General features: G+C 42.7%; 1 protein-coding gene across 1 annotated transcript in view; it reads right to left on the bottom strand.

Moving 5' to 3' along the window:
• The window catches only part of cep104 (centrosomal protein 104), a 33,049-nt gene extending 16,251 nt beyond the window's left edge, over positions 1-16,798 (bottom strand). The window contains exons 1-12 of the mRNA XM_072366513.1: positions 16,709-16,798; positions 15,197-15,323; positions 14,667-14,840; positions 14,060-14,198; positions 13,747-13,809; positions 11,266-11,342; positions 10,386-10,554; positions 8,171-8,326; positions 7,760-7,978; positions 6,732-6,947; positions 6,142-6,309; positions 5,162-5,335 (exon numbers count right to left, since the gene is read on the bottom strand). Coding sequence (XP_072222614.1) covers positions 5,162-5,335; positions 6,142-6,309; positions 6,732-6,947; positions 7,760-7,978; positions 8,171-8,326; positions 10,386-10,554; positions 11,266-11,342; positions 13,747-13,809; positions 14,060-14,198; positions 14,667-14,840; positions 15,197-15,309 — 1,668 coding nt within the window. The 5' untranslated portion in view covers positions 15,310-15,323; positions 16,709-16,798. The remainder of the gene's footprint in view (positions 1-5,161; positions 5,336-6,141; positions 6,310-6,731; positions 6,948-7,759; positions 7,979-8,170; positions 8,327-10,385; positions 10,555-11,265; positions 11,343-13,746; positions 13,810-14,059; positions 14,199-14,666; positions 14,841-15,196; positions 15,324-16,708) is intronic.
• Between the last annotated feature and the right edge of the window lie 143 nt (positions 16,799-16,941).

Below are 16,941 nucleotides of genomic sequence, written 5' to 3'. Positions count from 1 at the left end.
ACAAAAACCAGACAACCAGCTGCTACACCTGTAAAAAACAAAACAGACAACAATCCATGGCCTCTGAGGGGAATCCAGCCTTAGCGCCACCAGGAGCACCTGAAAGCAGACAAGCAGAGAAAAAACAAACACACAAACAAACAAAAACAAGCACAAGAAGCGGTAATCGCATACAACACAGCTGTGGATAGATGACCTGAGACGACATGATAACACATCAACTGCTTAGCGAGCATGCTACTGGGCTAATGAATGTGTGTGTGTGTGTGTGTGTGTGTGTGAGAACATGCAACACCCATGGCACAGGATCTACATGGTAACCGTGGTTAGTTATGAGTGTATAAGTGTACAGGGCCACAATCCACAGCCCCCCCCCCAGCAATCAGAAGCAGGCAGAGAGGGCCACAAGACCCAGGCCACCAGCAGCCCCCACGGAGCACAGAACCCAGGAAGCCCACCGCAGGGACAACCACGCATCCACCCAGAAGACGGCAGAGGAAGCCCCCGGATAGAGCCCCCATAAGCATAGGGCAGAGGCCCTCAGAGAGCCAGGGGCAACAGCCCACCGACCCCGCCAGGTCCCAGCCGCCCAGACATGGGCCGTGCACTGGACCCGGGCCCGGGAGCCCGAGCGCCCCCAAACCCCCCGGCAGAGGCCCCACCCAATACCCAGGAGGGCCAAGTGCCCCAGACAGCCACGCAGTGGGTCAGCGCCTGCCCCAGCACCCCTGGCCAAGTGCCCTGGGAGCCAAGACGTGCCCACAGGTGGGTGAAGTCGCGAGCAGCGGAGAGAGGCAATGCCGCCCCCCCATCGGGAGAAGCACAGGCAGGCCAGGCCAGGCCAGGCGACAGCAAGTCCCAGATCCAGGCCCAATCATTACCACACACACTTTCACGTCCCATACATCCACACGTCCTCCCTCCCTCAACTCCGCTGGGGTGTAGTGCAGCGGGCACACCAGGGGGCCAGCAGCCCCCCAGCCACCACAGACCCCGAACCAGCAGAACAATTAATTAATCCTCTTGGCCCCTCCCGCCTCGAGCAGCAACCAGGAAGCAGGGGTGTGGGAAGAAGACCCCTCCCCTCACCCTTCTGGCTCTTCAATATTTTCTAATAGTGAGCGATAAAATTGAGGGGCAGCCAAACTTGTAGAACTGGGAGCGCGGCCCTCTGGGCAGCCTACATACCCAAAGAGCCCCGCCCACCAGATGCCACTCAGTGTAACCACCCCCCAAGACCTAATGTGTGTGTGTGAGTGTGTGTTTGATAAGTAGTAATGTCTAAGGTGTAATTAAAACAGGGGCGGGGAACTGCAGAGTGCAACCAAAGGGGACCACCTACGTGGCCCCATCCACTACACCCCACCGAACACACACGGCCCCAAAACCCTTCATGTGTGAGTGTGTGCTGTGTACAGGAGCCAGAAGGGAGAGGGGTATGGGGATATACACCGGGGGGAGCTACTCTCCACCGGAGAAGGCAGCCAGGGACTGGCTGCAATAGGCATCCCCGCTACCTGGGAGCCAACACAGGGCAGGAGGGGCTGATGTCCACCAGGCTCGGGGCCTGCAGCGACCATATTGCGGGAGCTACTGTACCCCCAGAAGGTACCCATCCCGCCCCACCCCACCCCACCCCGGAGGACCTCTACAAACAACAAACAAACAACAACAAAAAACAAACAGACAAACAAACAAACCACCCGGTCACACCAGTCGCAGCAGCCCGGGCCTGAGACCCACCATCACCCAGACCATCACCCAGGCCCCCCCACCCACCCCCCCAACAGGGGAAAAGCACCGCCCCCCCCCACCGCACGCCCCAACACCCTGAAAAAAAAAACAACCATCTGCGGACACCTTGGAGGTCCCAGAGCAACAAGCCCGGCACCAGGACCTGCACCAACCCACCCATACTGTGGCGCGTCCAGGACAACCCAGCCCCCCCAGGCACAGGCAGGGCCCCCCCCCCGGGCGCAAGGCAGCGCCCAGCCACCAGGGCCCAGGCCCAGCACCACCACCCATGCCGGAGCGGCCCAGCCACCCGGCATAGAGCCAGCAGCCACCACCCCAAGGCCTCTAAGGGACCCCGCCCCACACCGCAAGACAGTCCCACCCGCAAGCCCCCAAAACTGCCCTCCAAGCCTGACACACAGTCCCCCCCAGCAATGACCAACCCGGTCCCCACGACCCGAGAGACCACCAGACGCCCGAAGCCACACAGCCCCCCCCAGCACACACCCAACCGCCCAGAGCGACGGGACAGCAACCCACCACCACCACTAAGTGATAAAGCTAATCAGAGGGGACCAGAGAGAATGAAATTCAGCCAATTGATGTTTTGAGGAGGCAGACATTGTTTCCATGCTAATATAATCTAAAAGAAAATTTCTAAACTGGTTAATACACAGATTGTTCTTCGCTTTCCAGTTCATGAGAATAGTTTTCTTTGCGATACATAACACTGTGAGAACCATGTGTGCTGAGTTAATTTCCATGTTGATGTTGTCTAAGTCACCCAGTATGCACAGTGTGGGGCATGCAGGGATGCTACACTTTAGCCATGTTGATAGGTCCGCACAGACTTCAAGCCAGAACTTCTGGACAGGCGCACAGAACCACAAAGCGTGTGCATAATCATCAGGTGTGTTATCTGTGCAATGTGAGCAGATGTTTGAGTGTGTTAGACCCATCCTGAACATCCTTTGTCCTGTATAGTGTGTTCTATGAAGGATTTTGTATTGTATGAGCTGTAAATTAGAATTCTGAGTCATTCTAAAGGTGTTCAAACAGGTGGCCAGAAGCTATGACTAGAACTGATGGATAAATCTGCCTCCCATTTTGAGGACGGTAGAGACATTGTGTCATCTATTTTAGACAATAATTTATATATTTTTGATAGTAGTTTTGGGGTGCAGATGCTTAGAAATTCTGCTACCCTAGTCGGGAGTTGTAAGTCTGGTTGGTGGGGGATATATTTCTTTGTTATTATAGACTTAAGTTGTTGATATTCTAGGAATTTATTGCTGCCTATCTCGTGTTGTGATATGAGCTCATCAAATGAAATAAAATTTCCATTTTGGATTATATGTTCCAGATGTTTGATTCCTTTGATCTTCCACAGAGTAAAGTTTAGCATTTTTTTGTTTTGCAGTATGTCAGGATTGTTCCAGATGGGTGTAAGCTTACATGGGACAATTGAAGACTTTGTTATTTTAAGAAATTCCCACCAGGCTGTCAGAGAGGTGCTGATGTTAATGCTTTTGAAACATTTGTGATGTTTTACGTTTTGACTAATAAGTGGCAGGTCAGAGATTTCCAGATTATCACACAATGCTTGTTCTACATTTATCCATGGTTCATCTATTGGGCTAGGTTTAAACCATTTTGATATATACTGTAACCTATTGGCTAAGGAATAGTGCTGAAAATTAGGTAAATCTAATCCACCACAGTCCTTGGTCTTCTGTAGGGTTTTTAAACTAATACGTGATGGTTTGTTTTTCCACAGAAATTTGGAGATGCAAGAATCTAGTGACTTAAACCAAGTAGCAGATGGTTTTATGGGGATCATTGAGAACAAATAATTAACTTTTGGTAGTATCATCATTTTAATGGTTGTAACTCTCCCCATAAGTGATATAGGTAAGGACTTCCAACGAGAGAGATCGTCCTCTACTGTCTTTAATAATTGCACATAATTTAGCTTTGTTAGCTCTGAGAGCCTGGAGGAAATGTTTATGCCTAAATATCTGATATTTCCTGACTGTAAAGTGATTGCTGGTAATCCAACTTGTAACATGAAGCATAAACGACTTTTGCTCGAAGGAAAGAAAACTCAAACTCAAAACTCGTGGAAGAACAATCTTTTCGTGGAGGACGCTGACTCTATATCGTGCATTCGAATTCACCTGAGAGAGGTTAGAGTTATTCTGAGGAATGCTTTAATTTGCAACTGAGATATTTTTATCAGTGTTGTTGAATCTTTGGCCCCAGTGTTGCTTCTTTCCATTCATCTGATGAAATAACCCAGAGGAGCTCTTCCAGAACCATAGGACCGTAATGAATTCATCTCGGAGCTCATTTTGACATTTAAGGAATGAACTTGGAAGTAATTAATCATTAGGCTGAACCTCTAAAAGTGCAGGAATGTGTTTCAATTGTAACTTGATTTACATTTCAGTATTCTGTATTTTTCACAATATCTGAGACAATGGCACACAGAAAACGTGGTTTTAGAACTCTTCATGTTTAACCAGTGATTCTGTGATATAATCAATAGTAGACAGCACAACACAGAGATAATAGCATATATCAAGGCCACTTATGACTTAGATGGTAGCAAGTAACAACCCTGTTCTGTGTGGTAGAGATTTCTGGACAGCATGAGACTCTAAGTGGAAGACAGAAATGTCTCGAACTGTGGTTAAGATGATGCTAAGATGACATTTTATCACCAAATAATTTAAGAAAAATAGGCTAAACTTAAGGGTTCACGTGCATTTTCTTGCAAGTATACAAATAATATTTTAAATGCTTAGAACTCTTTTCAGCATACTGCACAACATGACATTGTTTTAAAGAGTTGACAACAACAGTGGTTCTGATTCTAAAAACCTGCTAAACCAATGTTTGAAAGTTGCTCTGCAAAGCAAAGGCAGAGCTGTGAAAGCAAACAAAAAAGAGTGACAGTAAAGTCATCTTTTCTTCTAAACAAAACAAACATAACCGTTCAGGTGGAACCGAGCTGGCCATAAGAAGGTGGAAGATAATGGGCTTGATGTTTGAAGTAAACACAAGAAACTTGTGCTGAAAAAAAAAAAATGGACCAGACTGAGTGAATAACTCCCTATAGAGACCAGTGAGCAGCGCTGACCAACATGTCGCTGGGGTCATCAGGTGGGAACCTCCTTTCATCAGTGTTTCATCGAGTTGGACCCACAAAACCTCCACGAGGCTAGACAGTGATCACTGGCGTCCCAGCGTCACTCCCCTAATGCCAGCCGTCACTGCTCCTCACACCACAACAACCATCTTTTCTTCAACAAGCACAAGCTACCCCGGCCTCTCACCAACTGCACCCCGGTCATAGCGGGGTGGGGATACAAACCCTGGTTCGGGTTTGGAAAACAAACATGTGCAGCCTGGTGAGTTACAATACCTGTATCAAAGAGACGGCTGCGGCCCGAGGACGGCTCGCCGAGTCTCCAGTCCTGGCCAGCAGGTTGGGAAACGTCTGCTCCAAGCAGTGAGTCACCTCAGTCCGGCCCAGGCCCAGACCTGGGATCAACTGGCTCAATATGAGCCGCAGCAGCTTCAGTGAGGCGTGGAAAACCTAAGGTAAGAGTCATTTGAATTGAAGCTAATTAAGGGGACTCAATAAATAATAATGATGACTGAACACACAGCTGTGAATTAGCAGAGAAACTAAACTGCGATGATTAACCTGAGCTGGCACGCAGAGTGTGAAATCGAAAATTGTAGCTATCAAGGCATTCCTACCTGACAGTGAAAAGCAAAGCTGCTAATTAACTGATTTCCTACAGGTCAATTAAATCAACTAAACAATATTTGTGTAATTTGGTGTTTACCTGATAGTTTCAGACTGTAAAGAGATACAACAACTACCTACATACAAGTGTTATAAGCAGAGACTTAGAATATAGAGTATTTTATTGGTTAAAAGGCTAAACTGAGGCACATTTGTAAGAAAAGCAAATTCAGTTAGGATCTTAATGGAGCATTCTGGGTATCACTTTGGACAGGAAAAGAAATGGGTGGAATTATTCCTGTACCGCCCTTCTCATTGCCATACAAGCCGTGGGCCACTTTCAGAGAGGGATCACAAGGCCATCCTTGTCAAAATTGTTTGTTTAAAGAAGCCAGCTCTCGGAGAGAGACCTGGGTTTGCATGTGGTACAGGGGAAACATTGTTAAGAGGGTGCTGATGTGTGTGTGTGTGTGTGTGTGTGTGCGTGCGTGTGTGTTTTAACGACATAGATGTTAGTTCTGGTTGAAACAGGAATCCAGCAGAGATGACATATAAAACACTTTGACAGGGACAAAGTAAAGGTGATAGCTATGCCTTAACGGTTCCGTATTTCACACCAAGATAACATCATTTTGGAGCAAATGACTCACAGATGTGACTTTATCCAGCAGGGTTTTCTTGACCAGGAAGCTTGCAGCTCTAATCATGTTTCTCAGCTCTTCCTTGGGGGTGGTGGAGGACACCTCCAACAGCTTCTTGTGCACAGCCAGCAGAGCGTTCTCTCTGCAGCACCAGGTTTTAGAATATGCCCCAGCCACCTGTAAAAGGATAAAGGGCAAAGATATGGTTAACTTTATACCCAGGTATTCAAGCAGACATTAATAGAAATATGCCAATGCATATCTCTCCTATTGAGAGAGACCATGCTTATGTCCGCAGATTATAATTCAAGATAAAATAATTCAAAAGGATCCTTTGAAAATGCACCAGCTCGACCCTGATAAGCCTAACAGTTAAGGAGCTTAACTCTCTATTAACTAAAGTGCTAATGACTTTTTTTTTAACCATTTTGACCATAAAACTTAATAAGTTGATCATATCTTGCTAAAAACGTGCTGGAGAACTTTCTGAAGGGACACCAAAAACAGTGTTTTCCATATGTGGAAATAAAAAGCCAGGATAAAGTTAAATTGAGTTAAAACAGTTTAGAAGTTCATATTTCTGCCTGAAGGTTTCTTACCAGGCTCTCTCCATAAACCTCTATCGGAAGGCCAGCTTCTCTCTGGGCTTTCTCTGTTAAGGGCTCTGGCTCTCCGCTCATCTCAGGGCTGCGTGGAGTCCTTTGCCCATCAGATTCAGGGGAGTGGTCTACTGCAGGGATCTGGATACTATCCTCCAAATGCTCCTTCTTCTCAAGGACTGGCAGTGGCCTCTCATCATAAGGCACACTGGTAACCTGTCACCAAAATGCAAGAACATCAGCATTTTAACTTCATCATTGCATTCTCTTTTTATTCACATTTTACACAGCATTTAAAATGTTTTTTTTAGAAATGGGGTTGTAATTTTGCTATATGTTCAGTAGCTCCACACACTCAAAAAACAAAATTTTCTGGAAATCATTCATTTTGAAAGCTCATAGAAAACTGATCCACTCCTTTGAGCCTGGGATGGATGTCTTCTAAAAAAGTTATCACCTCTGCCATAGCTTTTTGTCATTAGGATTACGCTGACTGTTTAAACTCTATGCAAACCGAAGATCCAGCCAGCGAGCACCGTCTCCTGCTCCTGTGGACCAACTGGCACCCTGCTGCTTAACACAGGGTTCAAAGCCCTCCCTTGGGGCCAGGTTGGCTGCCGCTGGAGTCAGCCACCTGTTGCACGCTTTTAATTAAATAGTGAAACCCAAACCTGTAGAAGGGCCGGTCTTAGTAGGCCTTGAGCAAAGCATAAAAGCCCCTGCTGGTCAAAATCTCCCTTGGTGCTCTGGGTTCAAGCACTACAGAGGTTTGGTCAGGAGACATGCTCCAAAGGGGCTTCAGGCCTTGATTATATTTACAGTAATACAGGAAGAATATGTGCGTGGAAGAAGCCACGGGTCTACAACTGGATTATTAATGAGAAAATGCTGTGTGTGTCATCACTGACCATCCAGAGAGGGTTCATCAATTAACTATTAGACAATATGTTTTAGGTATCTACTGGCATTGGACATGGAACTTGCTGTTTAACAGTGTGTCAGCACATGTGATGATGAGAGATGCTTACATCAATCTTGGGTACAGCAGCAGGGGTGAAAGGTGTGTCAGGTAGGCTGCTCTGTTTGGGCACAGCGGTTTGTGCGGCTGACTGCTGATTTTGATTTTTTTTCCCCTTCCTGAACGTTTCTGTGGACACTGGTGGCTTGGTGGGGGCTGAACGATGACTTGGAGAAGGCAGAAGGGGAGTAGGATGCTGGGCAGGAGATAAACCTGCTGTACTGGTGATCTGCTCACATGAGGGAGAGAAAGAACAGAATACAGTTTGGGTAGAATAGGTTATGTTTATGTTACTTTATGTTTTTTCTGCTAATAATAATTCCTCATCATATGTAATAGTGAAACATTAAGCTCAAATAGTGTTTATTTCCCATCATGCATTCCATCCCCTGACTGACTCATACTATGTAGGTGGACTGACCATTGTCATGTCCAGTAGGTTGTGGACTTCTAGTTGCTTGTAGACACTCTTCCTGTACTCCTCCATCAGCTCCTTCTTCTTCTTGGCCAAGTCATAGTCCTCCTTTTCAATTGCACATCGCTTCTCCACATCGTATCGAGCCAAACGCTCTCCAACCTAGAACAGGTAGTAAGACAGGTAGAGATAGCTGAAAGCTCACAGTGAGACGACACTGCATGTTTACACAGAAAATTAAGAACGCTATTTAGACGTCTCATGATGTCACGTTTGATGTTTGTTTGTACCTGTCCTGACTCGCGGTCTGATGTCTTCAATCCACTCAGAATGTTAAGTAAGTTTTTACATATAAAAAGATTCAGTATCTATGATCTAAAGAAGCCTGTTTTAGTGTTAGACTTTGTTTCCTCTTCTTCACTGCCCTCTCTCTCAGTTTCACCTCCAAAAAGCTAAGAATAATTGGGCTAAACCATCCTCTTTTTTCCGACCTGTCTGATCACCTCCTTGCTCTTGATTTTTGCAGCTTTTGACTTAATTGTACTAATATCCCCATATCACAGCAAATAGAGTAAAATGTTGTTTTATAGCTATTAGAAACACGGACCAAAGGCCGAATTAAATGTCTATAGGTATTATCTATATTCTCAGTGTATCAGCTGATATGTAAAAGCGTACTGCTGAAACACTGGTAGTAGGAAAAAATAGTCATTACTTGTAAAAGTAGCAATTAAAAGCAAGAACCGAAAACAGTTCTAAAGCGAGTACAGACTAGGAAATACAGCATCTGGGCAGTCCTGTGTCACAAGATGGCACAGCCCCGATGCTACCACAGTATTTGTGCCACATATTGAGTCACTGAGATTTACAAGATGGAAATTCAACAGCAACTTCCAGTAAGTCAGACATGTCATTTCTGTGTAAGGAAATTCCATTGAGCTGAATTAAGTTTCTAACCAGATGCCAGTTGACACAGTCTCTATACCAACGCCTTGTGAGTGAGTCTATTTTACACTAAACGAGGGCAATCTACACATCAGCTCTTGTGCTCAGTGTACATTTACATTTAGTCATTTAGCAGTTTACAAGCACAGTAGGTACAAGAATGCAAAGTAAGTGGAAATAATGTAAAGTCATCTGAAGGCTAATGTTAGGGTGTTCTTCAAATTGATGAGTCTAAAAGAGAGAGCAGCCCTTGCTTTGATAATTTATATGAAATATTTCATGCATGTGTCGCAGTAATTTCTTCTTTCTGAACCATATGCACTAAGTTCCTGTGCTAATATGAAATAAAATGAATGAAATACAGCAAGCCAACACTTTTCAGTATTTCTTTTGTCATGCATTGCTCGATATCGTGTAAAGCCAGTGTCTGACATCCTGAAGGTGCGATGACAGGGGATTTTCAACATGACTGCCTTGCCAACTGCAACGTCCACAATGCTAACACGCCATGCTAACAAGGTGGTAGTATTTGTGTGTCTGTGTGTTATCTGGTTACAAAAGGGCCTGTGGCTGGGAGTTGGAGAGACACTACCCAAGTACCCTGACTGCAGCTGTTGTGCTTGTTAAGAATTCATGGTCTGCATGGTAACGCTGTACACACAGAAGGTCAGTAACAGGAATCTGAACAATGTTTAACTACTACTGTTACAAAAAGTAGTGAAATTGCACAAGATATCTGGAAAAGTCCTCAAGATGACATTTGCAGGAGGAAAACGTTAAAAGTAGCAGTGACAATGGCTGGATTCAAATCTTTTTAATTCCCTCCTTATCACAATAAAGTGTTCGTAACACTGACATATTATGTCCCTGTTGATGCTCCTATGACATTATGAGCCACTAGGAGACATCAGTTTATATCTGTCTTGAGTGAAAGTGTGCTATTGAAACAGAGGCAATGGGGGAAAAATATTTAGTACTTGAAAAAATAGTGATCAAAAGTAAGAACAGAACACATGGCTACAGGGAGAACAGAATGAGGTTTAACTCTAGGAATAAAGATTGTATTGTTCTGGGAATTTTTTTAAAGAAAAACCAAGCATCTAAGCAGCCGTGCGCTTACGTATTTCTTGGTTGTTCTGTGGCAAAGACATATTCTTCTGATTCTGATAACTTCAATGCAACTGCCGTGGCTAAATAGTGAGGCCTACCCCTAAAAGTCCTGCTTCGACATGGTAAATAGTTAATAAAGCCTGTCAGTCAGTCTCCTAAAATATACCTTCTGCAGGTCTGCGATGGCCTGTTTCAGATTCTTAGCCTGCTCGAAGTTCTCTTGCCGGACCATGTTCTGCTTCTTCTGGTCCAGCAGACGAATGATGTGAGCAACTTCAGGGTCCTGGTACATGTCGAAGGCCAAGTCATCCAAGGGAGATATGGACGCACATTTGCTGAATGCAAAACAGGACACAAAGACCTTGAAAACTTTGAAAATAGGGCTATAACTTGCTATTCATTTCAATATCAATTTATCAAATTCAGCAATTACTTGCTGGATTAACTGATCAGTTGTTTAGTCTACAAAATGTCAGAAAATTCTGAAAATGTCACAAAATATCACTATCCCACAGCTGAAATTGGCATCCTCAAATATGATGTTTTATCTATAACTCAAAGACACTTTGTCATGGACAAGTAACAAGACCAGAATATATCTAAATATAAGAAGCTTGAATAAGAGGACATAACAATCACAACTAAAACAATAATTAGTTTAGGAATTATCAACAAAGTGAGTGATTCACTTATTATTAATTAATCTTTCCTTATAGGTTTGAAACACTGGGTCATTATCAGTTAAATTGGTTAGTTGTTGTGTAATTCTTGACCAAAGTAAAAAGAAAAAAAGTACTTACCCCCCCCCCATCCTACTCTCCCTTCTAAATGATGAGACCTTGAGGTGAAACATCCCTTGGGGGGTGATATATTAAAAAAATATATTTCGAAATGTGTTTTTTTCTTTGGACAGGCCGCCACCTGCATCGTCTTCAAATGTATGTGACCTTGAATGCCTTATTGGTTGGCTTCCAGACTAAATGGCTTTGTTGAACAGTGTTATTGTCGCAACACAAAGAAACCAGGGTTCAATGGCCTTGTCTCACCCCATGAAAGTTGTGTCCAAGGCAGCTTCCTGCTGGGTACTGTTGAGGTAGTGTTCGATCAGCTGCTCTCTGCTTGGCTGGGGGTAAACAGATGGACAAATTACACACGTGTATATACTGTATACTCTTGTAATACTGTGCTACGTAAGACCTGACTGTTGTTTTTTAATCACATGCAATGGCAGACAAATAAAAACACTGGCTCTTTGAGTGCAAGCACACATTCAATCATTACTTCAGGCTACAGAAAGCCAGTGTGAACACAGCTATCACCTTGAAAGCTAATAAGTACATGAAGAAAATCAGTGCCCAGTGACATCATTCTTGCAAATCAGCACGATAACTGCATTTAACACCATCAAGGACAAACGTCCTCAAAGAGCAAGTGTACCACCTCCACTTTGTAAGTAATGAGTTGGAAGTAGTACAAGAACTGTACACTATTAATAAACTATGTTAATAACAGAAAAGGGAACCCTATAAAGGAGGTGACTGGTAGTGTTGTGATAAATGTAGATGAGCATGTTACCTCACATTAGAATTATTGGCTTTGGTTTTGCCTTAAGCACATTAGCATGTCCCATCAACAAACTGCACTTCTTTAACTACTTTTTAAAAGGCTGGTTTCCCTAAATCTGAAAGGGACAAAAACCCACCTGATAGTAAATCTAACCGTGCAGATACTTTCGTCTGTTTGTCCAAATGTGAAATATCTGATTTCTCCCAAAACAAATGAGCTGACTGCATTTTAAGTTTGTTGTGTGCACAACACAGAAATTTTGCAACAAAAAACAACCAATAGCACATATTCTAAAAAAAAAAAACTACTGTATGTAGACCGGCGTTCCCTGAGACCTGCATTGAACCAGTATAAGAAAAAGCCCCTATGGAAGGTGGTATCCTGTGCATTTTCACAGCAGAGTTAACAGATAAACACAACGCAAAGCAAGAGTCTACTGTAAACACCAATGTTAAGTACGTAAACAAGAAATGGGCAAACCACTCAATGAACCACTAAGTTTTGCCAGCAGTTGATTTATCAGCTGCAAACTAGACAAAAAAGAAAGGATTCAATTTCTTAAAGATAATAAAAGGTTGAAAGAGTGCCAGTCAAGCACATTTTAAATGAAAGAGTGGTAGAGGGAGAGTTACATTATACTTTAAACCTATACAGAGTAACCGGTATAAGGAGTAAAGAATATACGATACTTCACAAAAGCAGAAATGTAAAAATAGCACTAATGATAGCAGAGTTCATTTTGGCTCTTTTTGTGATAAGAATTCAGGGACTGTGCATGTTGACTCACTGATATGGTGTTTTTGAAGACTAGGAGTTGTATGTGTCAAAGCTTTTCTTAATATCTTTTGTCGTTGTTTGCTTTTCTTCATATGACCAGCCAAAATGTGCTGTGATACAACACAAGGAGCAATAAAGTAAGAGCAACTGTAAATATGAAATTCACATCGAAATGACAAATCAGGCAATTTACTGTGATATCACTGGTTGAAGAGCAACTGAAAGAGGGAATTGTGAGGCTGACACGCGGGGAGAGGGGTGGGTTTGTTCATAATTTGGGTAAAGCAATTCTTTAAAGCAGCAAATAATTAATCTTTCTCTCTGCAGTGCCCCTCTACAGGGCAAACTCAACTTCCACCCACAGAGCAGATACAGGAGAACAAGATCTAGCCGCCCTCCTCCAGGCAAGATCATTGCTGTGATGGAGGTGGTCAGAGTCGGATTAGTGAGGCAACAATGACCAGCCTGTTCACTGGAATCTGTGCAAACGTGTGTCCATGTCTTTCCATGTCTTTCTGTGTGTGTGTGTGTGTGTGTGTTTGTGTATGTGTTTTAAGGTGCTCTCACTCATCCAGGAGCCGTCCATCTGCAGAACTATCTGATTACACTGACTAAATAAAGGCCTCCTGTTTGATTACATAGTTCCCTCCCATTGTGTCTCATTACCACATGCCTGATACACACACACACACACACACACACATATATATATATATACATATATACATGCTTAAATAGTACTACTTGCATCAGTGAATAGAGTATATCCTCACCATATATTTATGAAATACAATAACGAATACTTCCAAAAATCTTGCAGGTAAGTAGTTTGCATTGTATTTAGTGAATCTGCATTTTGCCAATCACCTTTAGAATAATTAGACTGTATTCTAACTAAAAATACTCTTACATCTTTCCAAAGAGCTTAAAAAAAGAAAGAGGAAATAGTCTAAGAACCTAGTTTATCATGTTATGAGGGAGGAATGGAAGATATAATATATATGGGAGAAACTTATTCATCATAAACCCATGTGCGTACAATAAAGGGAAATGTGAGTTAATGTATCATGAAACAGCAATTAACACTGTTCTTAGTGACTGATGTGTGAGCAATGTTAGCACAACACCACCACCTTCTGCTTTGCACATGTAAATTCAGCTGTGGGCGACGCGCTCTCACTTACTATTGTGTTAAAAACATTGCCATCCAGAGAATCTCCCAGGACATTAACGGCAACCAAAGCAACCTGAAATCAGAAACGTTGATGATTACGAGGCAGTTCACTGAAACAAAACTGTAAACAAAACAAATCTGTTGGGAAAAATCCTAAAATGTTTTCAATCGAGTTCAGCACCAAAGTACTTTTTAAAAACTTAAAATCAAAAAACAAGGGACATATAAAACAGATCAGACCCACCATAAACCAGTAGCTGACTGTGCAAGAGGGAGATGGTTAAAAGATGGTTGAACTGTGGCGTTTCGGTCTAACAGAATACCTGATTGTAGTGATTGTAACGGTTGACGTGGTTCTTGTGGAGGGTTATTCTCAGATACACTCCAACGGCATCTACATGGACGGACTTCAGCTCCCGAGCTTTGAAACCTGTCTTTTCATTGTCCGACAAAGACACGTACCTGTGGTGAGAGTGCAGGGTTTTAATTTAGGTCATCTGCTGTGCTGTGAGATTCAAATAACTGAGATGTTTAAGACAAATATCATGTCATTACATTTCAGTTTGGTTATTGCACCCACAGGTTGAGCTGTCAAAGCAAGCTTTATGCCTCCTGCACGCCTAATGAACAGCTTCCATTTGCCCACCATGTTGGCGTATGTGGGTGTGTGGCTGTGATGATACGGTCTGAGCTATGGTGCAGCTTTTTGATAGCTTGATATAACTTTTAACTTATAGCTTTTGATATAATCCGCTTCACTATAATTAAAGGCTCCTACAGTACATTTTACATGATAATGCCACAACTTAGCAGCTCTGATCAGCTGACAGCACTTAAAAATGGCATTCGGTTCAAGTTGCACGTTATAAGAAGTGGCTATTCTACACATAAAGATATCAAATCTGAGCCTGACCAAGTCTGCAGTCTCACCCAAGTCTCCGAAGCTGCCCAGGAAAACCTGGAGGGCTGGTTTCAGGGAGGCTGTCTCCAATATGGAATTCAACCTTGGCTGGGATCAGGTACTGGTGAGCCAGGAGCTGCAGTTTCCTTATCCTACATCTCTCCACCAGCTGGAGAGTGATGTGCTGAGGATACGAGCAGAGCCTGCACAGCATTTGATTCAGAGAAACTCGAGTTGTTTAAGAGAAAAGGGCAAATAATGACACATCAAGTGTACAGTACACACGAGCCTTATTCTCAAGCTATTATTGTTTGAGGTAAAAAAAAAAAAAAAAAAGAAGAGGAATAACAAGTAGAATCTGAGGTATGATTCTTTCTGAAGTACATGCCGATAACAGTGTTGGAAAAGTTTATATGTCTCCCTTCTACACTGTACTTTTAAAAATGATTAAAGCGTCACACTGTAGGTCTAGATGTGGTAGAAATATGTCAGCGTTCATTATCATAAACCAGCAGGATGTCAATGAAGCGTTTGAAAACAAAGCATCGTCTTCGTTTACCTGCTGGACCTCCAGCCGTTGACCGTGGGTGCATGGACCGCCAGCTCCTTGGCACTGAAGTTGTCTTCATGACTTGAAGAGCGGACCACAATAAATCCTATCTTCCTGGGCATTCCTCTGATCGACACTTGTAAAAAACAAAGTTTTTTTTTCCCTTTTAAATCATTATCTACCAACTGAAAACACAAAGAATTTCAAATAGCACAGATGAATTACAGCACTGTCCAAACTGTGTTTAGGACCACCTGCATCTGAAATTGCTCTCCTGCTAATGACTGACAGTTAAACCGCTGTTTTTCATTAGATACTTATTCAGACCAAGGAATTACATCGAGTGTCAAAGCTCTTTTGGAAACAGGCTGTATTTGATATCAGGTAACACTTTCTTTATTGATAAAATGATCCCAGAAAGCAACGTTACATTCAATTCTAAATTCTTCCTCTATAAGTAAAAATATTGCTTAGTAAGTTTGCAAATTGGTCCTAATTCTGGAGGGCTGTCACAGTACTTTGTCCATCCCAAACCAACTACAACCAGAGGTAATTCTGAACATCTATTACAGCCTAAAGTTTATCCGATAAATCAAGAGTAGTTTCACTTCTATTCTCTCAGCGCTCGTGTCATAGATTGGGAAAGAAAACCAAAAGAAGCACAAACATGTTTGCGTTTCTACATCGTTCAATGGGGCCTTATAAAATGAAAAAGCTCTACACTTTTTAAATCAATTCAACAAGTTTTGTTTTTCCCTCTAAATCTCACCGATCCCAAATTTTTCACTGGATCAGGATTAAAACTTCTACTGAATGTCCATAAGGCCTTAATATAAACTGATACAATTATCTCAGTTATGAATATCAAATATATACACACAAAGAAACTATCCACAGACAGAAATCAAACCAAACTATTATGCCTAGTGAAAAGTATGACAAAAACATCAATTTTACGAAAAGATAGTCTTTTTGTCTTATACATGACTTATTGTTCTACTACATAACATTCAAATTCAAAATAATGCCAATTTTGATGCTATAATAACGCTAAACTAAATTAAACAACACTGCTGCACATCATTTTTTAGGTAGGCAGTACTGCGGTAATGTGCGTTAGAGGGTGTAAGTTTGACATATGCAAGAAGCTTAGGTGTTCATTTGAGAGATGTAAGTTGTACCGGGAAAATATTGAACTGCCTGTTGCAGTTCTGTTGAAAGATACGACTTAAAACACTGCAAAACACGGCCAGAGGACAGAGGACCCTTTCTTGCTGACTCGGGCGTGCGCTAATGTGGCAGGAGGAGGAGAGGGGCATTAGCTAACCGTTAATAACTATTCGATCAGACAACGTAGCTAACCTGACGTAGTCCAACAGTACCTGGGTTGTAAAGGGAATTCTGACCGACTAAAATTCTACAAATGTCCTGATAACTACAACTCTTTACGTTCTACCGTTCGTAAACGCACAGCTTTGAGCACATAGACAGCTACTTGCACGCTTTTCACAGGCATCTTACCAGGAACATTAACGTGTCGTTGACAGCTTGTAGTTCCATCTCATCTCCATAACCACGGCTGACAACAGCCACTCTACACATGCGCAGTCGTAACACAGTTGGTGAGCCTCAATGAATTGTTGACTATGTAGTTTTTTTCTCTTTTTTTTTCTAAATAACTAACTAAAACGTTTTATTTTTTCTAAAGCACAAACGAATTAGAGCTAAGAATTTACTAGAAATTTCCATACGAT

Source organism: Leuresthes tenuis, unplaced genomic scaffold, assembly GCF_036924035.1.
Source record: "Leuresthes tenuis unplaced genomic scaffold, fLeuTen1.0.hap1 SCAF_16, whole genome shotgun sequence".
Taxonomy (NCBI): Eukaryota; Metazoa; Chordata; class Actinopteri; order Atheriniformes; family Atherinopsidae; genus Leuresthes; species Leuresthes tenuis.
The sequence above is the reverse complement of the archived record's forward strand: the minus strand, read 5'-3'. Positions and strand labels throughout refer to the sequence as shown.